We start from the raw sequence: 24,380 nt of genomic DNA, 5'->3' as shown, positions 1-24,380 counted from the left end.
AAGCTCCTAAAATGTAAATTCATTCTGGTCACTCCTCTGCTCAAAAACCTCTCATGGCTCCCTATTGCCCTGAAAATGAAAGCCAAAGTCTTCAAGTGGTTTCCAGTGTCCTACGAGTCCGACTCCCAATATCCTTTTAACGTCAGCCTCATTGCCTACGACACCCCTGCTGGCTCTCTGTACTCCAGTACAAAGCTATGATAGCCTCCCTGCTTTTCCTAAAACAAGCCAGGCGGGCTCCTGCCTCAGGGTTGTTGTTCTTGCTCCATCTGGAACACTCTTTTCCAGGTTGTCCACATAGCTCCCTCCTTCTCCTCCATCAGGTCTTTATTTAAATATCTCCCTTCTCACGCTTTTCCTGGCCAGTCTAGTTACAACTGCAACCCTCCCTCGTCTCTCCTTCCTGCGTCCACTCCCCAGCGTTCCTTAACCTCTAACTCACTATATATTCCTCCAACTCTTTTTTATTGTTGTTTTGCTTTTTTGAGATGGAGTCTCCTTCTGTTGCCCAGGTTGGAGTGTAGTGGCAAGATCTTGGCTCACTGCAGCCTCTGCCTCCCAGCTTCAAGCAATTCTCCTGCCTCAGCCTCCCAAGTAGCTGGGATTACAGGTGCCAGCTGCCACACCCAGCTAGTTTTTTTTTTTTTTAGGGGGGATGAAGTCTTGCTCTGTCACCCAGGCTGGAGTGCAGTGGCAGGATCTCAGCTCACTGCAATCTCCGACTCCCTGGTTCAAGCGATTCTCCTACCTCAGCCTCCTGAGTAGCTGGGATTACAGGGACATGCCACCATGCCGAGCTAATTTTTGTATTTTTAGTAGAGGCAGGTCTTCACCATGTTTGTCAGGATGGTCTCAATCTCGCCACCTCATGATCTACCTGCCTTGGCCTCCCAAAGTGCTGGGATTACAGGCATGAGCCACTGCACCCAGCCTCCTCCAACTTTTTAATTATAAAAATGTTCAGGCCAAGCACGGTGGTTCATGCCTCTAATCCCAGCACTTTGGGAGGCCGAGGCAGGCAGATTGCTTGAGGCCAGGAGTTTGAGACCAGCCTAGGCAACAGGGCGAAACCCAGACTCTACCAAAAGAAAAAAAAATTATGGGCCGGGCGCGGTGGCTCAAGCCTGTAATCCCAGCACTTTGGGAGGCCGAGGCGGGTGGATCACGAGGTCAAGAGATCGAGACCATCCTGGTCAACATGGTGAAACCCCGTCTCTACTAATACAAAAAATTAGCTGGGCACGGTGGCGCGTGCCTGTAATCCCAGCTACTCAGGAGGCTGAGGCAGGAGAATTGCCTGAATCCAGGAGGCGGAGATTGCGGTGAGCCGAGATCGTGCCATTGCGCTCCAGCCTGGGTATCAAGAGCGAAACTCCGTCTCAAAAAAAAAAAAAAAAAAAAAAAAAAAAAATTATGCAGGCATGGTGGCCTGAACCTGTAGTCCCAGTTAGTCAGAAGACTGAGGTAGGAGGATCGCTTGAGCCCAGGACATGGAGGTTGCAGTCAGCCAAGGTCACCCCACTGCACTCCAGCCTGGGTGACAGAGCTAGACCCTGTCTGGAAAAAAAAAAGCTCAAACACACAGATAATGGAAGGACTAGTGCAAAGGCATTCAACTCCACAACCCCAGATTCCACACTTAAGGTGCTCTGAGCGTACGATGCGGACATCGTGACACCTCACTCAAAGACATTCGCTGAACACACTCTATTTCCCTCTCTATCTTGTTTAGTGTCTGTCTTTCCCACCAGGATGTGAGCAGCACAAAGGCAGGGATTTTGGTCTGTTTTGTTCACTGCAGTTTCCTTAGCACCAAGAACATCGCCTGGCACATAATGGGTGCTTCTAGAGTTCGGAGAGAGGAAAGACAAGACGGGTGCTGATTCTGGTGCTGCCTCTCACTGACACTGGCAACTGGCACCGCCTCTCATTGGCAACTCTGGGGATAACTTTCCCCTGCGGAAACTCAGTCTCTTCGTCTACAAAGTGGAGGTGACAGTAGCATATCACAGGGCTGTTGCAAGTATCAAAAAGTAAGATGTCAGCCCGGCACAGTGGCTCATGCCTGTGATCCCAACACTTGGGAGGCAGAGGCGGGCAGATCACCTGAGGTCAGGAGTTCGAGACCAGCCTGGCCCACATGGTGAAATCCCGTCTCTACTAAAAATGCAAAAATGAGCCAGGCGTGGTGGCACGCGCCTTTAATGCAGCTACTCCAGAGGCTGAGGCAAGAGAATCACTTAGAACCCAGGAGGTGGAGGTTGCAGTGAGCTAAGATCATGCCACTGTACTCCAGCTTGGGTGACAGAGTGAGACCCTGTCTCTGGGGGAAAAAAAAAAAAAGGAAGAGGTGTAAAATTGCACTGTTAGCATGTTAGTTAGATTTTCATCTAGCTCCTTGAAGGAAGGGATTAGTCTAGTCTGATCCTCTGTGCTCTGAGCTCTTAAAGGGCGGACACCCTGCTCCCTGATGTTCTATGGGAGGAACCTAGCACAGCACCTCAAGAGAAGTTCTTTGACTTCAACTGCGCAGCTGCATCCGCTAGCACTACAGGACACACTCCCTCGTGCTTACCTGCCCCATCCCTTTACTTGCTCATTCAGTTCTACGTAATAATCCGCTCTATTCCATCTTTTGATTTATCTACTCATTAAATAGTTTTCCACCAGAAATACCTAGGGAAGGGATATTTAACTTCATCAGGTACTGAGATTCTGTTTTGTGAATGTCTTCCATAGATCTTCAAGTGTTTCCAACAATTGATCCAACCTCCCTTGGCCTTTTCTGCATTTTACTTTACTTCTTAAAATTTATGTATTTTATGAGACAGAGTCTCGCTCTGTCCCCCAGGCTGGAGTGCAGTGGTGCAATCTCGGCTCACTGCAACCTCCACCTCCTGAATTCAAGTGATCCTCCTGCCTCAGCCTTCCCAGTAGCTGGGATTACAGGCACCCGCCACCATGCCCGGCTATTTTTTTTTTTTTTTTTTTTTTGTATTTTTAGTAGAGACGGGGTTTCACCATGTTGGTCAGACTAATTTCGAACTCCTGACCTCAGGTAATCCACCCGCCTTGGCCTCCCAAAGTGTCGTGATTATAGGTGTGAGCCACCCTGCCCAGCCCTTTTCCCTTTTCCACATTTGAGATTCACCTGTGTGTCTGCATTTCCAAATGTGCTTTGCAAAATCCTGAATGCAAGGTTGGGTGTTTGTTGAAGAATGGGACACCTCATGTTGCCCCTGTGGGTTTTCTCAGGAAAGATTGCTTGGCAGTGGGTGGAATGCATGGCCTTTTGCAAGCTCTCTGATAACCATCTCTCTAATTTTGCTTGTTTGGGGTGTGGAGGGTCAGATATTTCCAATGAGAATTCTGAGTCTTTATCCTTTTCTCTTCACTTCAAACTAAAACTCATTTTTTTTTTTGAGACATGGTCTTGCTCTGTCACCCAGGCTGGAGTGCAGGTGATGTTGGCTCACTATATCCTCCACCCCCTGGCCTCCTCCTCACAGTAGCTGGGACCAAAGGCATGCACTACCACATCTGGATAATTTTTATATTTCTGTAGAGACGAGGTTTTTCCATGTTACACAAGCTGGTCTTGAACTCCTGAGCTCAAGTGATCTGCCCACCTCGGCCTCCCAAAGTGTTGGGATTACAGGTTGAGCCACCATGCCCAGCCAAGCTGAAACTTTTTTTTTTTTTTTTTTTTTTGAGACGGAGTGTCGCTCTTGTTGCCCAGGCTGGAGTGCAATTGTGCGATCTTGGCTCACTGCGACCTCTGCCTCCCATGTTCAAGCAATTCTCCTGCCTTAGCCTCCCTAGTAGCTGTAATTACAGGCATGTGCCACCCTGCCTGGCTAATTTTGTATTTTTAGTAGAGACAAGGTTTCACCATGTTGGTCAGGCTGGTCTCGTACTCCTGACCTCAAGTGATCTTCCCTCCTTGGCTTCCCAAAGTGCTTGGATTACAAGTGTGAGCCACCGGGCCTGGCCCAGCCGAAACTCTGAAGCAAAATTTAAATCTTACTTTAAGGAACAGTTTTCTTACCTGTAAAATGGGGACAGGAGGATGCTAAGATGGTTAATTTCATTAACCTGTGAAGATTCTTAACTAAACTTTGCACAAGTTGCATTGGCTGCCAGGTCTAGGCACTAATATCAGATGGACTGAGGAGAAAACATGTTTTTTTTGAGACAGAGTCTCACTCTGTCACCCAGGCTGGAGTGTAGTTGCATGATCCTGGCTCACTGCAACTTCTGCCTCCCTGGTTCAAGTGATCCTCCTGCCTCAGCCTCCTGAGCAGCTGTGATTACAGGCTATGGCCACCACACCTAGCTAATTATTTGTATTTTTAGTAAAGACAGGGTTTCACCATGTTGGCCAGGCTGGTCTCAAACTCCTGACCTCAAGTGATCGACCTGCCTCAGCCTCCCAAAGTGGTGGGCATATAGATGTGAGTCACCGCGCCCGGCCTACACACTTCTTTTCACAAGAATAACACCAGCAACTAGACTTCCCACGTAAACAGAGAGCAGTCTGGCAGATTCATCTAGATCTAGGGTTGGGTGATTATTATTATTATTATTTGAGATGGAGTCTCCCTCTGTCACCCAGGCTGGAGTGCAGTGGCACTATCCTGGCTCACTGCAACCTCCACCTCCCGGGTTCAAGCGATTCTCCTGCCTCAGCCTCCCGAGTAGCTGGGACTACAGGCACATGCCACCACGCCCGGCTAATTTTTTGTATTTTTAATAGAGATAGAGTTTCATCATGTTAGCCAGGATGGTCTTGATCTTCTGACCTCATGCTCTGCCCGCTTCGGCCTCCCAAAGTGGTGGGATTACAGGCGTGAGCCACTGCGTCTGGTCAGGTTGGGGGATTATTAAGGAAAGAAAAGGTGCAACCAAGCCGATGGGCTAAAGAGAGGATATGACCTGGTCGGTCCGATGCAGATGTGTGACTAAAGTCTAGCCTCCTGGCTTCTCTCCAACATACATCATTATTGGCATTATTAATCCTAACAACTGCCATTTATTGAAATCTCACCATGTGCACGACTGGGGACTAATTTACTTCTAGATGTCACAACACACTTGTATTACGGTGCCCACTTCTTGGATAATGGGTCTGAGGTTCACAAAGATCATTTGCCCAAGTTACTGAAAGTGCTAAGGTATTTCCTGAGACTGGCTCAGGATGGGTTGCCAGACAACAATGCATACATTTCTAGCACGATACTAAACTTAGTATATTTTGCTTACATTAAAAATTTAGCAGCCTGGCGTGGTGGCTCACACCTGTAATCCCAGCACTTTGGGAGGCCGAGCTGGGCAGATCACTTGAGGTCAGGAGTTCAAGATCAGCCTGGCCAACATGGTGAAACCCTGTCTCTACCAAAAATACAAAAATTAGCTGGCTGTGGTAGTGCATGCCTGTAAGCCCAGCTACTTGGGAGGCCGAGGCAGGAGAATCACTTGAATCCGGGAAGCGGAGGTTGCAGTGAGCTGAGATCATGCCATTGTACTCCAGCCTGGGAGACAGAGTGAGACTTTCTCAAAAAGAAATAAAAAGAGACATATGTGGTAATTCCTTAGGGAGTTTGGCCTTAGTTGTGAAAATAAAAAAGTTCTAATCAATTTCTGTTCTATAGGAAAAAAAAAACTATTGTCTATTTAGCTGAAATTCAAATTTAACTGAATATCTTGTATTTTTTATATGCTACATCTGGCAACCCTGGCTTGAGGCTACCTGGCAAAATCAAAACAGGTTCCTCCTTGTTATGCCCTATGCCTCTGTTGCCTTTATTTTTATCTTTATGAGCAATCATTAACAGTAACTTCAGACTCCAGGTTGTCGCCGCTTTAAGAGGCGGAAGGCGGACTCAGGTGAGACTCCTGCTCCTCATCAACATGACTGCCAAGGAACCGCCACGCGCATCTTCCGCCCCGCACAGACATGGCCGCGCCTCGCCGCCGAGGATTGGCTCCTGCCGAAAGCTCGTCCTCCCTCGGCTAAGGGAGCCCTTTCCATTGGGCAGTTAAAAAATAATGGCTGACCCCGCCTCCCACCGTTCTCGGGCGCGGGGCGGAGCCTAGCGGAGGCCTGGGGCAGGGCCACCAGTGATTGGTGGAGAGCGGCGATTAGGCCGTCACGTGGCCCGAGGCTTATTTGTTTGCCGAAGTAGGAGGAAGTAGAAGTGCTGAGTAAGCCGAGGTGAGTGACCTCCCAGGTGGGCGGGGCCTGGGTTCCCTTCCCCAGCGTCCTCGGCGCCCCGGACTCCGACGTCTCCGCCGGGCCCTACTTTGGATCTTCCTCGTGTCGCCGATTCTGAGGCATGTCCTCCATTGACCCCTCCCTAAGTGCCGCCAGCTTCCATCTTTTCATCCCCCCAGCGTCCCCAACTCCCATCCCGAGATCGCCCTTGTCTCATCTCGAACTTGTGGACCCCAGGGACCCGAGCTTCGACCCTGAGTTCCTCCCCTGTACCCTGGTCTCCTCCGTGTGTCTTCCTCAGTATCCCTAACTTCCCGAGTCAGCCCGTCTCTCTTTCCCCGCCTCTCAGCGCCTCTTTGGGCCCATTGGTCGTCCTCATTTCCTTCCTGTACTCGTCTAAGTACTCACTTGACTCCCCACTTCACCTCCGCCTCTTTCTGCATTCCACCTCGTGGCGCCTCTTTACCCATTTCTCACTCCCCGCTTCTCCTGCCTTTCCTCCCTGCCCTTCCTCTCTCGCGTGCCTCCAGATCTGCCCCCGACATGCTCCCTCCTTCCCCTCAGCTTGGCCACCCCAGAGTCTCCCATCCCCAATCCTTTGTCCACCTCCTGCTTCCACAGATGACTTGGAAGCTGGTGACGGGGAGCATGTGACCCGGGTGATCATGTGACTGGGCCAGGGGCAAGCCTGTGGGTGTGGGACCTGGAGGACACAGGGCAAGGGGATCTGTGGCCATAGGTTTAATGGGCTACCCACATGACCCCAAACAAACACCTCCCCTAGCTTCTGGGTCTTTCCCTCACCTGCCTCTTACCCACCCAGCAGGATGTCAGGCAGGTTTGGTTTGGCAACATTGAGTCTCCACCCTTGGACCGAATGCTTTGTGTTTGAATGCATTGTTTTTGTTACTGTCTTTGCCTGGAGTTTGGAAGCTGTTTTCCGTCCAAGTCTCAGTTTCCTCATCTGTGACGGGGGACTGTACTTCCTGCCCTCATAAGGCTGCCACGAGGTTCATAATTTGAATGAGAAAATGTAGAAGGCAAAGCTTTATAACCAGTATGGCCCTGTACAAATGCATGATTTTACTGTTGGGTCATAGGCAGGATTGAGAAGAATGGAAAGGGAAAGGGATAGAATGAGAAGACAAGGGGAGGAGGGTGAGCAGGAGGTCCCTTGTCTTTCAGTGCATCATTTGGCAGTGTTTGTTGATCACTCCCCGTGAGTCAGGCTCTTCTGTATATGTTATCTTTAGCATTCATTCACTCATCATTTGTCCAACAAGTATTTATGGACTGTCTGCTGTTCTAGGCTACTCTTAGTGTAGTCAATGTTATTCTCACTTCACATGAGAAAAAGAGGGTGAATGAGTTGCCTGAGGTCACACTGATGAGGCTGAAGCTGGAATCTGGCACCAGAGCCTGTGTGATCACCCTGATGCGGAAGGTTTGCTACTGTTGTCTCAGTGCTTAGGACGCTTTTTCTCCCCTCCATGGGTTACTTTCTTGTTACATGACAGCATCCCCAAAAGGGAGTTTTCCTCTTACTCAGCAGGATGGCATCACTAAGAGATACAGAAAGGAGGAATTTAAATACTCTGTGTGTGTGTGTGTGTGTGTGTCTGCACACAACTATTGAGTCTGTGCTGGGGGAATTAGGTAGGCAAGGGGCAAGGGCTTTAGTGAAGAGTGTGCTATAAGCTTCACTTTGGGCCAGGTGTGGTGGCTCATGCCTGTAATCTCAGCACTTTGGGAGGCTGAGGCGGGCAGATTTCCTGAGCTCAGTTCGAGACCAGCCTGGGCAACACGGTGAAACCCTGTCTCTACTAAAACACAAAAAATTAGCCAGGCGTGGGGGCGTGCACCTGGAATCCCAGCTACTTGGGAGGCTGAGGCAGGAGAATTGCTTGAACCTGGCAGGAGGTTTCACTGAGCTGAGATCATGCCATTGCACTCCAGTCTGGGTGACAGAGCAAGACTGTCTCAAAAAAAAAAAAAAAAAAAGCTTCACTTAGTAGAGGGTGGCTCCTTGGGAGAACATGTTCTGTGTCTTTCACAGTGGATTTTAATAGGGTCAGGTCTTACATGTCTCTTCTCATTTTCGGATGGTGATCTCATCCAGTCTCACGGCTTTAAGTGCTGTCTCTATTCTGTCAACCCACAAATTTATATCGTAGTCCAGTCCAGGCCTTTCCCTGGAATGATAGACTCCAATATCTAGTTGCTTACTCAGCACCTCAAACTTAGGCATTTCCAACTTAAAGTATTTATTTATTTATATTCCTCCCACTCGCTTTCTCACCTTAGGAAATAGGAGTATTATTCATTCAGTTGCTCAAGTCAAAGCCATGAGATTATCCGTGATGCCTCTCTGTTTCTTACCCCACATCCAGCCAGTGTGGTCTTGTTAAAATGTTGTCTTGGCCGGGCGCGGTGGCTCACGCCTATAATCCCAACGCTTTGGGAGGCTGAGGCGGGCAGATCACCTGAGGTCAGGAGTTCAAGACCAGCCTGACCAATATGGGGAAACCCTGTCTCTACTAAAGATACAAAATTAGCCGGGTGTGGTGGTACATGCCTGGAATGCCAGCTACTCGGGAGGCTGAGACAGGAGAATCACTTGAACCCAGGAGGTGGAGGTTGCGGTGAGCCGAGATAGTGCCATTGCACTCCAGCGTGGGCAACAAGGGTGAGACTCCTTCTCAAAAAAAAAAAAAAAATGTGGTCTCTTTGTTCCAAGCCCTGCAGTGGCCTCTCCTCTCGTGGCACACGCCTGGCCCCCTGTTGCCTCTCTGATCTCACTGGCTTCCTGGCTTTTCCTGGAACTCGCTAAACATGCTCCAGCCCCAGGGTCTTTGCACTTGCTCTTTCCTCTGCCTAAAAAGCTCTTCGCCTAGATATTCATATCCTTTTCCTCTCTCTCCTTCAGATATTTATTTAAGGTCAATTTCTTGGTGAAGACTTTGCTCATCACCGTCTCTAAAATTTCATTCACTCTCCACCTCAGCACTGCCTATCCCCATTCTCAGGTTTTTCTCCTCAGTAGTTAATTGGTATCTAAAACCTTTGTCTACATTTTGCCTGTTAATCTTTATTATTAGTAGCTCTGTCTGAAATATAAGTTCCAGGAGGTCAGGGATCTTGTGGATTTTTTTTTTTTTTTTTTTTTTTTTTTGGTTGTTGTTATTTGTGTGTTTTGGTTTTAAGACAGGGTCTCGCTACGTTGCCCAGGCTGGAGTGTAGTGGTGCAGTCTTGGCTCACTGCAACCTCCGCCTCCTAGGTTCAAATGATTCTTCCATCTCAGCCTCTCAGGAACCTGAAATTACAGGCACATACCACCACACCCTGCTAATTTTTGTATTTTCTGGTAGACCTGGGGTTTCCCTGCGTTGGCCAGGCTGATCTTGAACTCCTGACCTCAAGTCATCCACCCGCCTCAGCCTCCCAAGGTTCTAGGATTACAGGTGTGAGCCACTACACCTGGCCTTGTTTTGTTTTAAGACAGGGTCTCACTTTGTTGCCCAGGCTGGATTGCAGTGGCATAATCACAGCTCACTGCAGCCTGGACCTCCTGGATTTAAGCAATCCTCCCACCTCAGCCACCTTAGTAGCTGGGACTTGCAGGCATGAGACACCATGCCCGGGTGATTTTTAAATCTTCTGTAGAGATGAGGTCTCACTGTATGACCCAGGCTGGTCTGAAAGTCCTGAGCTCAAGTGATCCTCTTGCCTCAGCCTCCCAAAGTGCTGGGATTACAGGAGTGAACTGCCGTCTGTTTTGTTTACGATTGTATCCTCAGCGGTTAGAACAATGCCCTGCGAACAATCCGTCTCAGTAAATGTGGAGTGAGTCATAACACGGGCCACACTGTACCATGCCACCAGCCCAGAGATCTCTTAAAGTCACCCCTGTCTCACATGCATGGGAGGTGACAGTTTCGGGGCACTTTGCCTCCGGCTCTGATCCAGCCAAGCAGAGTGAATGAAAGAGACGCTTTTTCCTTTTGTGAAAGGGCATTTTGCTCTGGTTTACGTGAGCTGCAGTGCATTTTGCAACGAGGGCCTTACTTTTGGAATCTGAGAGGCTGTAGAGCAAGCCTCGCTCAGCCGCTTGCCATTCAGCTTCCTCCTGAAGGCAGTTTGAGGATTAAGAGCCGGATACTCTGGATTCCAGCTAATTGGGTTCAGACCCTGGCAAATTGTGTAACCTGTGCCCTAGTTTCCTGGGAGAACTGGCCCTTTTCTTACCGGTGTTTGGAGGGTTAAATGTGGCAATTCACCTGAGACACTGGTGAGACGTCTGGTGCCCTGTGGGTACGGGGCAGCAGTGGGCGCTGATGGAGTGTGAGGGGCTGGGATCAAGCCCTTTCCCACTCTCCACTAACTTAGGAAAGAGGGTGGTGGGAGCCGGGGTCAGAGGGAACATTTGGGGGACATTTTTGCTGGGATGCTGCCTTGGAGGCCCAGAGGCTCGGATGGGAGCTGACGTGACCCCTGCGTTCATTCAGTGTTTTTTCACCTACGGATTGATCACCTGCCACGTGGCCAGCTCTTTGCCTAGTGCTGTTTAGGAGTGAGAGGACACAGGCAGGCAACACCCTCCCCCCCGCATTTCCTCTCTTGGGGCCTTGATTTCCCCATATGCCAAACAGGGAGATCATCACACCTTCCCTGATGTTTTGTTTTGTGATGGAGTCTCACTCTGTCAACCAAGCTTTAGTGCAGTGGCGCGATCTCGACTCACTGCAGCCTCTGCCTTCCAGGTTCAAGGATTCTCCTGCCTCAGCCTCCCGAGTAGCTGGGATTACAGGTGCCCACCACCACGCCCGGCTAATTTTTTGTATTTTTAGTAGAGACAGGGTTTCTTTCTCACCGTGTTGGCCAGGCTGGTCTTGAACTCCTGACCTCAGGTGATCCGCCCGTCTCGGCCTCCCAAAGTGGTGAGATTATAGGTGTGAGCCACCATGCCCAGCTGCATCTTCCCTGTTTCTTTGTGAGCCTGGAGGCAGATAACAAGTGTGAAACCCTTTGCCAACCATGAAGCATGGTGGCCTTGTGAGAGGATGGAGGCCAGTGTGTGGTGGCACACTCACGTGCTGGGTGGCACAGTCGGTGTGGGAGCTGCAGGAAGGAAGTCAGGGCAGCTTGACCCTCTGACTGGACCCTGAGTTCTCAGCCCGCTCTGTTGTGAGTGGGCAGGAGGAGGGTGCTTAGGAGGGTGTCGCTATTCTGCTGCCAGGACCGTCCAGCAGTTGTCCCAATCATGGGACATCCTGTCATCAGCAACGGGGGCTCATGAGACCTGATTTCCACCTCAGGCAGTTCTCTGTGTGCGCCTGCAGTCCCCCACGTGACCCAGCCTGTGAGGTCTGCTTCCTGGCCTGCTGCCTGTGGGTTCCTGTCACGCACCTCTCAGGCAGCTGTCCTGCTTCTCTGCTCTCGGCTTAGTCAAGAAGGAAGCAGAAGGCTTGGAGTCTTTCCTGCTTGGACTAGGAGTGAGCTCAACTTAAGTGCCTGACTGTGTAAAGCTGAACTTTCTAGACTGAAGCCTGGGAAGGGATTAGTCTGATCACTCAGCGTCACTCCTGAAGCAGTGCAGGTGCTGGTTACAGGTTCTGCTGGTGCAGAAGCGAATCCCTTGGGAACTGTTAGCCACTGGTGGGATTTGAGCACGATATTTCCATTCCATTGTAGAGAGAAGCCTGGAAGCTCAGAGTGGGTGGGAACAGTGTGTGTGGTCCCTGTTATCACCTTCAAGAGAATAAGGTGTGTCTGGGGGTTTCAGGGTGCTGGCCCCATGGGATTATACTTGGTACATTCATTCATTCTCATTCATTCATTCACCAGACATTTAAAAAAAAATTATTATTATTATTTTTTGAGACGGAGTCTTGCACTCTTGCCAGTCTGGAGTGCAGTGGCTCGATCTTGGCTCACTACAGCTTCTGCCTCCTGGGTTCAAGCAGTTCTCCTACCTCAGCCTCCTGAGTAGCTGGGACTACAGGCTGCGCCGCCACACCTGGTGAATTTTTTTTGTTTGTAGTTTTAGTAGAGATGGGGTTTTACTATGTTGGCCAGGATGGTCTTGATCTCCTGACCTCATGATCTACCCTCCTCAGCCTCCCAAAGTGCTGGGATTACAGGTGTAAGCCATCACGCCCGGCCTTCACCAGACATTTATTAAACACCCACTGTGAGTCAGGAACATGCTAGGTGCTTAGGGAAACAAAGCGGGTGGGGTGGGCCGCCCAAGCCAACAGAGGCATCCCCATTCTCACATGGTGTATGTTTCTGCAGGCTGGGCCCTGGGTGGTGTGGGGTGCTGGGGAGAAGGGGCAGACACACCGGGGCTGCAGCGCAGAGGGGCAGATATGAATTTTCAGAGGCGATGGCACCTGAGCTGAATCTTGATGGACAAGAAGAGATTTATTCATTTGTCCTTTATGGAGTGCATACTCGGAGACAGGTTAAGAAAGTGGGGAGGATGGGCTAAGCCGATGGAGCATATCTGCAGTATCCCCAGGTGCACTGCGGCGTGAGTTTGACTTGTTCTGGGAGGATCGATGGTGCAGCATGGCTGGAGTAGAGGTGAGAGGTGAGCTGGAGGGGTGAGTTGGGCCAGCTCTCATGGATGCTGGAGTCTGGGCTTTTTCTGGAAGGTCCTGGGGCACCACTAGCCAGGGTCAGCAGGGAGACCTGCAGCTGGATTTGTATTGCACAGTGGGCATGGAGAGGGGTCAGGCTGGGGAGGGTATGGACCTGGCTCTCGTGGGCCTATGTGCGGGAATGACTACCATGCAGGCTGGAAGGAGCTCTGGTGCTCTGAGCATTCAGAGGGGCAGCTGAGCCTTGAAGGGCGAGCAGGGGCTGCAGCAGGAGCTGGAGAGAGCATTCCAGGGGGGATGCAAGCACAAGTTCCTTTCACTCGGGAAAAGCAGTTTTCTTTCTTTTTCTTTTTGTTTTTGAGATGGAATATCGCTCTGTCGCTCAGGCTGGAGTCTAGTGGTATGATCTCGGCTCACTGCAGCCTCCACTTCCCAGGTTCAAGTGAATCTCCTGCCTCAGTCTCCTGAGTAGCTGGGATTACAGGCATGTGCCACCACACCCAACTAATTTTTCTATTTTTAGTAGAGACAGGGTTTCACCATGTTGATCAGGCTGGTCTCGAACTCCTGACCTCGTGATCCGCCTGCCTTGGCCTCCCAAAATGCTGGGATTATAGGTGTGAGCCACCGCGCCTGGCTGAAAAGCAGTTTTCACACAAACCTTCCAAAGGGGAGGAGAGGGGATAGCCTGGGCCTGGCAGCTGCGGCATGTAGTAACCATCAGAGGGCAGGGACCGCTCCTCTCCTGCCCGAGATGTGCCCAGGGTCCTTCAGGGAATTTATGGCTGAGGAGGAACCAGATTTTTGGGACTAAGTTCTCCCTCACCACTCACTATGAGCGACGCTCTTGGTCCCCGTCCTCTACTGCACTTCTTCCTGGGCTCGGCTCCTTGTTGTAGGAGGCGAAGAACCTGCTTCCCTGGGCATGGCTATGGGCATGACTGAGATAGCAGCTGCTGGACAAGTGACTCTGGGTAACCTGTGTTCACATGGATCACAGCACTAAACACAGCCTCTCCTGGGTGGGCACCTTCCCCTCTCGAGCCACCCAGTTCACGGGTGGGCCAGGCAAGCCCCTGTTCTCTGCCTTCCCCCATGTTCTGATCTGCTTCATCCGCTGTGAAGGCCTCTCGCCGTTTCCCCGCTTGGCAAACTCCTGTTCTTGTAACGTTCAGCTCAAAAGTCGCCTCCTTCAGCAGTCCTTCCCTCAGGGGACTGTGCACTCAGCAAGACAGGGACCAGGCTTGGATCTCTCCTGTGACTATTTGTTTTAGGAACCCAAGTAGTCACTTCCGAGGGACTCATCAGAGATTCTACCCTTGCTTCCAGTCCCCCTCTGTTCCCCGTCGAGGTTTTTCGTTTCTGTTTTTCTTTTGTGATGGACTGCAACTTTACTTTACCCTTCGTTTTGTCTTGTTTTTGAGACAGGGTCTTGCTCTGTTGCCCAGGCTGGAGTACAGTGGTGCAATCTCGGCTCACTGAGGTCTCAACCTCCCGGGCTCCAGTGATCCTCTGGCCTTAGCCTCCTGAGTAGCTGGGACCATAGGCGCACACCACCAGGCCCAGCTAATTTTATTTTATATTTTGTAGAGACAGAGTTTCGCCATGTTGCCCAGGCTGGTCTCGAACTCCTGGGCTCAAGCGATCCGCCTGCCTTAGCCTCCCAAAGTGCTGGGATTATAGGCGTGAGCCACTGTGCCCGGCCTTAATTTGCCCTTTGAACTTGTACAATTTGGGGCCTCTCTGGGCCTCGGTTTCTTGATCTCTGAGATGGGATAATAATACTCCTTTCAGCTCCTCCAGAAGAGCTTCACACTGGCACATTCTGTAAGTCTTCCCTCAGTGAACCCAGCAGGCAAGCTTGGTTTTGACAGGGGATGGGTGAGCAGAGATAAAGAGAAAGGCCAGAAATATCTGACTTCCCTTGAGGAGGGACCAAAATTAGTGCCTAAAAATTGCCTGGCGTGGACAGGCAGAGTTGTCACTGTCAACCCCCACTGTCAAAGGTCTCGAGTCTTTGTCTTTCTGCTTGTGGTGTTGAGAAAGGTGCTTGATGCAGCCGAGGTGGGGTCTGTGTCAGGTGACCCGGGTATCCTGGGGGTGCAGGGAGAAGCCCAGGTGAGGAGCAGGAGGGGCCGGTCATCAGTAGGGAAAAGTGATTACCCCACGGACAGGTCAAGGGTAGGAGGTTGTGAGAAACCAGGGGGAGAGATGAAGTGAGGCATGACTGGGGGGCCCCCACCCAGCATCCCCCTTGCAGCTATGCTGGGAAGAGCCTGGGCTCCGGATCCGAGGTGGCAGGGACAGAAGGAAGCATGTGTGAGCACTTTCTCCCTGCTGGCTGCCTTCCTGGTTGGCGATGCCGTGAGTGTTCCAGGATGTGGCCCGTGCTAGTAATTTCCTTTCTTCCACCTAGCGATAACAATGGCCACTGTTTGTGTGCCCGCAGTCGGCCTGTGTCCCAGACACCTTCCCTCCATTGCGTCATTTCATCCTCCCGCCAACCCTGAAGGCTGGATGCCAGCCAGGCCTGTCCTTTCTGTGGCCACGCTGCTGTGGGTGTGCGGCGGGGGGCATCCCCCAGCCCCAGGCCCTGGCAGTGGGAATGCAGGCTGGGGCATTGAGGAAGGGGTCTCTCTTGGGGTGTGGAGTCTTTCTTTGAGTCCACTGCATCCCTGGTGGCTTTCTCCATTAACCCAGGGCTGATGGGTGCTGGATGCTTTTGACTCTGCCCTTCCTGGGAGCACCCCGCTGGGTCCCTGCAGGCCTGTCCTCAGGGGAGCCTCTCTGCTACTCTTCTAGGCCAGCCCTGAGCCCCAGAGGTCCCCATCTTCCTGGCTGCAGACTCCAGGGGCTCAGCCTACACTGCTGCTTCCTTCAAAAACTATAATCGCTTTACGTAGCGTCTGGAAAACAGGGAAAAGAAAAAAAAAAGCCCATAAACCCAGCACCCTCATCTCCTCAATAGGCTGTTTTCTATCAGTCTATCTTGGTTTGTTTTCTGTCAGTCTTTGTTTTTTCTGTGCATAATATTTACTCAGTTAAATGTTTGTTTCGACAAGCTTTCCATGAGCCAAGCTTGTGGACGGAGATGAAAAGACGGGCAGCTGCCTTTGAGAAATCGGACTCGGGGCCAGCCCAGCTGGGCGCCTGCCTTCCCCACTCTACCCGCTGGCTGGGTGACCCTGGGCCTGTGACTTTACCTCTCTGTTCTTTGGTGTTCTCATATGGAAAATGAGGATAGTAATAGGAACCAGTTCATAGAGTGGTTGTGTAGACGAAGTGATTAATATACGTAAAGCTCTTAGGATGGTGCCAGAAAGATGCACAGGAGTGTTTGGTGGGAGGATGACGGAGCTTTGTCTGGCAGGAGGGGCAGTTGTAACATGCAGAGGTGTGATAGTATAGATGTGTTTAACGTGAGGGAGAGCCCAGAGCAAGGAGAGAGAACCTGGCACCTGGGGATGCTGTATCAACAAGATTTTAGTCCAGGCATGGTGACTCACACCTGTAATCCCAGCACTTTGAGAGGCCGAGGCAGGCAGATTGCTTGAACCCAGGCGTTCGAGACTGGCCTGAGCAACATGGTGAGACCCTGTCTCTGTAATTTTATTTTTATTTTTTTTCTGAGACTGAGTCTTTGCTGTGTCACCCAGGTTGGAGTGCAGTGGTGCTATCTCAGCTCACTGCTACCTCCACTTCCAGGTTCAAGCGATTCTCCTGCCTCAGCCTCCTGAGTAACTGGAACTATAGGTGCCCACTACCACACCCGGCTAATTTTTTTGTATTTTTAGTAGAGACAGGGTTTCACCATGTTGGCCAGGCTGGTCTCGAACTCCTGACCTCAAGTGATCTACCCACCTTGGCCTCCCAAAGTGCTGGGATTACAGGCATGAGCCACCACACCTGGCCTCTATAAAAAGTTTTTTTGAAGAAATCCCCTAGGCATGGTGGTGCACACCTGTAGTCCTAGCTATTTAGGAGGCTGAGGTGGGAGGATCGTTGAACCCAGGATGTTGAGGCTGCAGTGAGCCGTGATTGAGCCGCTATACTCCAGCCTGGGCAACAGAGCCAGACCCTGTCTCAAAACAACAACAACAAAAGCATTTTTTTTTTGTTTGGAAACAGAGTCTTGTGCTGTCGCCCACCCGGACTGGAGTGCAGCTGCGTAATCTCGGGTTCAAGTCATTCTCCTGCCTCAGCCTCCCAAATAGCTGGGATTACAGACACCCGCCACCACGCCCACCTAATTTTTTGTATTTTTTTAGTAGAGACGGGGTTTCGCTATGTTGGCCAGGATGGTCTCAAACTCCTGATCCCGTGATCCGCCCGCCTTGGCCTCCTGAAGTGCTGGGATTACAGGTGTGAACCACTGCGCCTGGCCGACGAAAACATTTTGAAGAGGTGAGAACCGTGAGAACTGAGCTTGGATCTAAAGAAGGATCCGGGCTTTCTCAGACAGAAAAGGAGAGGAAGGACATTCCACATAGACATCACTGAGAGATGTCACTGAACCTTGTAATGGGACACTGTGAACTTTTCTTGGGTTGTTATAATCTTCACATTCACAACTTTCAGTGACCACACCCAGTATCTCTGGGGTGAATGCATCATAACTTACCCTTCTCCTAATGCTGAATGTCGGGGTTGCTTCCATTTCTGAGGCATCACAAAGACTGCTGTGGTGCACGCTGACATGCACACTGCGTCTCTCATCTGGGAGAGTTCTTTCCCTGGGACTGATTCCCATGCCTCACCTTGGTGGCCCTCCCCTCTCCCCAGCTGTGGTGAGGGGCACGGGCACCCCAACTTCCCTGTCCTCACAACCCTCCAGTGCAGAAGAAAGAAGGAAGCTTGGTACAGGTTCAAGTATTCTCACAAACATTCTTCTTTTATTCTCATAACATGTGGGAGACAAAAAATGTCCCCATTTTAAAGAAGAAGAAAACTGGCTGGGCACAGTGGCTCACACCTGTAATCCCAGCACTTTGGGAGGCTGAGGCAGGTGGATTACGAGGTCAGGAGTTTGAGAACAGCCTGGCCAACTCAGTGAAACCCTGTCTCTACTAAAAATACAAAAATTAGCTGGGCGTGGTGGTAGACACCTGTAATCCCGGCTACTCAGGAGGCTGAGGCAGGAGAATTGCTTAAACCCAGGAGGCGGAGGTTGCAGTGAGCCGAAATCGCGCCACCTCACTCCAGCCTGGGAGACAGAGCGAGACTCTGTCTACAAAAAAGGAAGGAGAAAACTGAGGCTCACAATCTTTTCATGCCCTCATTGTCTAATGCTAATCATAAAACGAAGGGCATTATAAAGCTTTGGAACATTTTCAGAGTTCTACAGTCAAGCTTCTTTAAGCCTCTGTTTTCTTATCTGTAAAGAGGGTGGTCAGCAGCATAAAGAGTCAACATTTACTGAACACTTAACGTCTTTCATGTGCTATTATTGGGTGCTGTTATGGCCCCCATGTTACAGATGAGGAAACTGAGACACAGAGAGGTTAAGTAACTTGCCTAAGGTCACACAGCTGGGATGTGGTAATGCTGAGATTTGCTTGCGTCTGGCTCTAGATCTACGCTGTCTCATTGGTGTGCTTGCCTCACAATTTTGTGAGAATCAAATGAGATAATCACGTAATGAGCTTAGTTCAGAGCCTGCTACATAGTCAGTGCTTAGTAAACGTCTCCTGGCATAGTTATCAATTTTTTTTTTTTTTTTTTTGAGGTAGAGTCTTGCTCTGTCGCCAGGCTGGAGTGCAGTGCTATGATCTCGGCTCACTGCAACCTCTGCCTCCTGGATTCAAGCGATTCTCCTGCCTCAGCCTCCCAAGTAGCTGGGATTACAGGTGCCCGCCATCGTGATGGGCTGATTTTTGTATTTTAGTAGAGACGGGGTTTCACCATGTTGGCCAGGCTGGTCTTGAACTCCTGACCTCAGGTGATCCGCCCGCCTCAGCCTCCCAAAGCCTGGGATTATAGACATGAGTCACTGCGCCCAGTCCGTGCTGGCCTCTTTGGGTGCTGAAAGATTCTCTCTGTAACTTACATAGTGAGAAACCTCCATTTGCCGAGGACATGACTGCCTGTAATGTATGTTCACATCTGTTGTCTCCTTTGGTCAATATCACTCACTGCAGGTGAGGGAACTGAGTCTCTGCTGGGGACACTGGGTCAGGGAGCAGGCAGTTAAGGTCACCGCACAGTGGCAGCATAGGAGGGTGCAGGGACAAACCCCAGCCTAGCCCTGGCTCTTTAAGGGTATGGCTGTCCTCTTGGGGGCTGGCCAGGGTTTGCTAGGTCCCCAGTCTGTCCTGAGGGTCCTGTCACTTTTACCTCCCACTCAGTGTCATTTCTCTGTCTTTCCCCTCCTTTTCAGGTCCCTCCATGCCCAGGATCTGGGGACAACACTGGTGAGGAGACATCCGGGTGTCTGTTCAGGAAACCGCTGCAGTTGGTGAGGTGGGCATGGGAGACCGTGCCCGGCTGACCAGAGACCTCGTTTTCTTCCAGACTGAGGGGGAAGGTGGTGGGGCCTCCCCACCTGCCCCGCAGAAGATGCAGTTCCTCGGCCGCCTGGTCAATACCCTCAGTAGCGTCACCAACTTGTTCCCTAACCCATTCCGGGTGAAGGAGGTGGCAGTGGCCGACTACGCCTCGAGCGGCCGGGTTCGGGAGGAAGGGCAGCTGATCCTGTTCCAGAACGCTCCCAGCCGCACCTGGGACTGCGTCCTGGTCAACTCCAGGAACTCGCAGAGTGGATTCCGGTGGGTGATGGTCAGGGGCACACACTTCTCTCCTGTGACTCCCCCGATCTCTTGGATTGGAGGTCTTGTTGGCCGAGAAGCAGTTTCTTTGGGTCTCCATCTGAGGGGTCTGGAGTGGGGTGGGAGAGAGGGGAGACTGTACTCTTAGATCAGAGGGAAGGGCTTCCGAGACTCCACACTTCTGGCCCATCAGTGTCCCAGCAGCACGAGAGTGGGGTTGGAAGCCTGGGTTGTTTCCTGCTTGGAGGCTTGACCTATATGGACAAGGGGAAGAAGGAAGGACAGGGAGGCTGAGAGGGGCCACATCAGGTAAGGAGAACCCTTAGCGCTGGCTCTTTATTTTTTGTTTTTGTTTTTGTTTTTTTGAGACAGAGTCTCACTCTGTTGCCCAGGCGGGAGTGCAGTGGCGTGATCTCGGCTCACTGCAACCTCTGCCTCCCAGGTTCAAGCAATTCTCCTGCTTCAGCCTCCTGAGTAGCTTGGATGACAGGTGCCCGCCACCATGCCCAGCTAATTTTTTTATTTTTAGTGGAGACAGGGATTCACCATGTTGGCCAGGCTGATCTCAAACTCCTGACCTCAGGTGATCCACCCGCCTTGGCCTCCCAAAGTGCTGAGATTACAGGCGTGAGCCACCGTGCCCGGCCTAGCACTGACTCTTTAAGGGCATGGCCATCCTCATAGGGGCTGGCCAGGGTTTGCTCAGGAGGGCTGGACAGAGCTGTCGCCTCTCGGGGTACGCTGGGACTCTTCTGGGCCCTAAAGGAAGGCTTGGAAGCCAGTACAGGGCTGAGGGAACCAGACAGATGGCAGAGCTGGTGGAAAACCGGGAGAAGCAGCCAAGATTCCAAGTGCAGGTCCCAGCAGTGCTTGGCAGACCGGCATCTAGTTGGGCTCAGACAGATATCCCTGTTTCCGCTCACCCATCCATCTGGCTGCCCTGCCAGCCAGCATGCACCAGGCACCTCCAGCGTCTCCAGAGTCCTGGGCTCTGGGCCAGTCCTGGCTGGCCCTGTGAGATGACAGACATGCCCTATGTCTTTAAGGAACTTAGTCTGGTGGGGGAGGCCCAGTGCAAACAGGCATCATAGCACCCCTTTAGGAGTGCTCTGACCCAGGGAGAGCTGAGGAAGCGGTGTGGATCACGAGGAGGTGGTCGAGAGCTACTCTGTGTCTGGAAGAGTGAGGAGGAGCCTGTGTGGCAGAACAGAATGAATAGGTGGTTCCAGCCATGCAGAGGTGTGGAGCTGTGAGCCCGTGGGCAGGTGGCTCTGGCTGGGTCCCAGGTGCATGCAGGGCCTTGGTGAGACTGAGGCTGAAGGAAGCAGCTGGGGACTCATTCTGACTGAAGAGGCGTGGCAGGAGGGGTCTCTAAAAGTGTCAGGCTTGGGGCCAGGGGCTGGCAGCAACAGAGGAGCATGGCAGGTATCAGGCGCCATCCAAGCAGGTGAGAATTCAAAGCTGGCTCCACAAGGAACCTGAGGCAGAGGCACCCACAGCAGGTACTTGGGCTAAAGGCAGCTCAGTGGCCAGTCCAGGCACCAGTTTTTTTGTTTTTTTTTTTTTTTAGATGGAGTCTCACTTGTTGCCAGGCTGGAGTGCAATGGCAGGATCTCAGCTCACTGCAACCTCTGCCTCCCAGTTTCAAGCAATTCTCTTGCCTCAGTCTCCTGAATAGCTGGGATTACAGGTGCACACCACCACACCCAGCTAAGTTTTGTATTTTTAGTAGAGATAGGGTTTCACCAAGTTGGCCAGACTGGTCTTGAACTCCTGACCTTGTGATCTGCCCACCTTGGCCTCATAAAGTGCTGGGATTACAGGCATAGGCCACCGTGCCTGGCCCAGGCACCAATTTTAACATAGCTGGGCCATTCCAGATTCTGAGTGCAGATGGGTCTGAGTGGACTGCCCTCCAGCTGGACTGCATTAGGGGTGACCTTGAATGGGGCAGGCTTGCTCTCGCACCTCCAGAGCCTTACTGCAGGCACAGCTACCAGGGCAGTGGGCCCACTCCTTGGAGAGCTGGATAGCCCCACTTTTGAGATACACAGCCCTGGGGATACCACCAACCTCCACGTACCAATAATCACCAAGTTCTTTCAGTTGTAAAGTGCCTTGGTAGGATTCCAGGTTTGTCTCAGCCCCAGTGTGGGCAGACCTCCATCCCAGGGGGATTCAGTCCTTTGCCAGCAGCTTGTTAACTACACGTAAGATATTGGGTGGTACTTTACAGGATGTTTTAAAGTGCATTGGGTTAGCACATTCTCTGCTGACCCATGGAGGTGGGCAAGGAAGGCAGTATCCCATTTTATGGATGAGAAAACAGCCTTGGGATGATAAGTGATTCATCCCAGATTACACAGGAAGCAGTGAAGAAACAGAGTCAGTGTCTTCTGGTTCCCAATCCATTACTCTGTCTGTGCTGCTGTGTTGTTTCCATGTATGTATGTATGTGTTTTTTTGAGACCGAGTCTTGCTCTGTCACCCAGGCTGGAGTGCAGTGGTGTGATCTCAGCTCACTGCAACCTCCACCTCCTGGGTTTAAGCGATTCTCCTGCCTCAGCCTCCCCAGTAGCTGGGATTACAGGCACCTGCCACCACACCCAGCTAATTTTTGTATTTTTAGTAGAGACGAGGTTTTGCCACCAGGTTGGTCTCAAGCTTCTGACCTCAGGTGATTCACTCGCCTTGGCCTCCCAAAGTGCTTGGATTACAGGGGTGAGCCACTGTGCCCGACCATTTCCATGTATTTAGACAGATCAAGGAGCATTGGGTGGAGTTTCAAGCTAAGCACATTCTCGTATCTCAGAATTCCTGACATCCCTAACTTCGCTCTAGAGTCTTTTTTTTTTTTTTTTGTATTTTTGTTTTATTGATTGATTGATTGATTGATTTAGAGTTTCATTCTTGTTGCTCAGGCTGGTATGCAATGGTTCTCTTGGCTCACTGCAACCTCTGCCTCCTGGGTTCAAGTGATTCTCCTGCCTCAGCCTCCCCAGTAGCGGGGATTACAGGTGTCCACCACCACGCCCAGCTAATTGTTGTACTGTTAGTAGAGAGGGGGTTTCCCCAGGTAGGCCAGGCTAGTCTCAAACTCTTCATCCTGACCTTGTGTGATCCACCTGTTTTGGCCTCCCAAAGTGCTGGGATTACAAGCTTTTGAGCCGCCACACCCGTCCGTTTTTCTTATTTTTAAATTTTATTGATTTATTTATTTTCACAGTCATAGCTCTGGAGTCTTTTTTTTTTGAGACAGAGTCTTGTTTTGTCACCAGGCGCCAGGCTAGAGTGCAGTGGCAGATCTCAGCTCACTGCAACCTCCGCCTCCCAGGTTCAAGCAATTCTCCTGCCTCAGCCTCCCGAGTAGCTGGGATTACAGGTTCGTGCCACCATGCCCAGCTAATTTTTGTATTTTTTAGCAGAGATGGGGTTTTACCATGTTGGCTAGGATGGTGTCCATCTCTTGACCTTGTGATCTGCCCACCTCGGCCTCCCACAGTGCTAGGATTACAGGCGTGAGCCACCGCGCCTGGCCAGCTCTCCAGTCTTTTTTATCTTCTCTTCTCTAATCTGCTCCCACCCAAGCATTTCCATTTCAGCAAATAGCATCATCCCAGTCGCCAGATCCAGCCATCACATCCACCTTTCCAGCCAGAGGGAGGGTGGAAGGGCAGGGTGCAACAGGGCACTCTCCCCCTCCTTAGGGAGGCTTCTTGGAAGTTGCACACATGCCTTCCACCTAAATCCCATTGACCAGAACCTGGTCACATGGCCACAGCTAACTGCAAGGGAGGCTGGGAAGGAAGTGGTGTGGTGTTGCAGACAGCCACGTGCCAGTGGAAAATCACAGGTTCTCTCTCTCTCCATCTTGCTGCTGGCTCGCTTCTCCAGGCCACAGTCACTGCGCACGTGGGCTCCTGCCACTTCAGCTGCGGTCTACACTCCTCTCATCCTCTTCCAAGCTGCTGTCACAACCTGTCGTTCCCCTGCTTAACTCCTCAAGGGCTTCCTGTTTTCTTAACACATCAGGTGCTTAAGGACTTAAAAGGGCCCTGTGTGATCAAGTCTCTGCCTCTGTGGTCTCAGCTCATGCCGCCTTGTGCTCCTGGCCTTTGCCCAGGCTCTTACTGTGGCCTGGAATATTCCCCTTTCTTTGCCTGCCTCCCTTCCTCTTGCCCTTCCCTGACCTACAGGCTGTAGTAGGAGTTTCTGCCGGGCGTCCCATGGCACCCATCCCTGCTCCTGGGGAGCCTGCCTTCCTGGTAGGCCACAGACCTTGTGAGGGAGGGACTGTGTCTGTCGGGTTCGTGACAGTGTGCCCAGCCCCCAGCAGGTGCCTGGCATAGATCAGGTTTGTGGAATAAATGAATGTGATATATTAATTCAGCTTTATAGTGTTCATTGAGGGCTGCTGTGTGCCAGGCCCTCTGTGCCACATGGATGGAGGGTCGAGGGCTATTGCATTCAGGGCAGTTGACGGAGTGAGCTAGGAAGGGAAGGTGGAGGATGGAGAGTGGGATGCAGGGGTCCAGGTTACCAAGGGTCCCAGAAGCGGTAATGCCAAGGCCTAGGGTGTGACCTGGAGTGAGGCTGCAATGGGGGGTGGGGTCGGGGCCATGGAGGAGGGGTCAGGGCACTGCCAGAGCCCCGGACTTCTCCAGGGCGGGGGGTGGTCATTGCAGTGTTCTCAAAGCTCCTCTCAACACCCTGGAGTTTGTGGAGAGCATGCCTGGTGCACTGGACTTCCTCTGCCCAGGGCTGAGGTTCTGTCTTCTAAATGATCCTCCTCCTGTGTT

General features: G+C 51.5%; 1 protein-coding gene across 6 annotated transcripts in view; it reads left to right on the top strand.

The window, feature by feature from the left end:
- The first annotated feature begins 6,147 nt into the window (after positions 1 to 6,147).
- PLA2G6 (phospholipase A2 group VI) overlaps positions 6,148 to 24,380 on the top strand; it is a 54,181-nt gene continuing 35,948 nt past the window's right edge. For 2 of the 6 annotated variants that reach the window (XM_021668730.2, XM_021668735.2), the window contains exon 1: positions 19,235 to 19,581. In XM_021668730.2, coding sequence (XP_021524405.2) covers positions 19,283 to 19,581 — 299 coding nt within the window. In that variant the 5' untranslated portion in view covers positions 19,235 to 19,282. The other 4 variants (XM_064368039.1, XM_064368040.1, XM_064368041.1 and 1 more) reach the window with 4 other exon arrangements.

Source organism: Aotus nancymaae, unplaced genomic scaffold, assembly GCF_030222135.1.
Source record: "Aotus nancymaae isolate 86718 unplaced genomic scaffold, 86718_ANA_hifiasm-v0.15.2.pri h1tg000076l, whole genome shotgun sequence".
Lineage (NCBI taxonomy): Eukaryota > Metazoa > Chordata > Mammalia > Primates > Aotidae > Aotus > Aotus nancymaae.
This window is presented reverse-complemented; position numbering and strand designations above follow the sequence as displayed.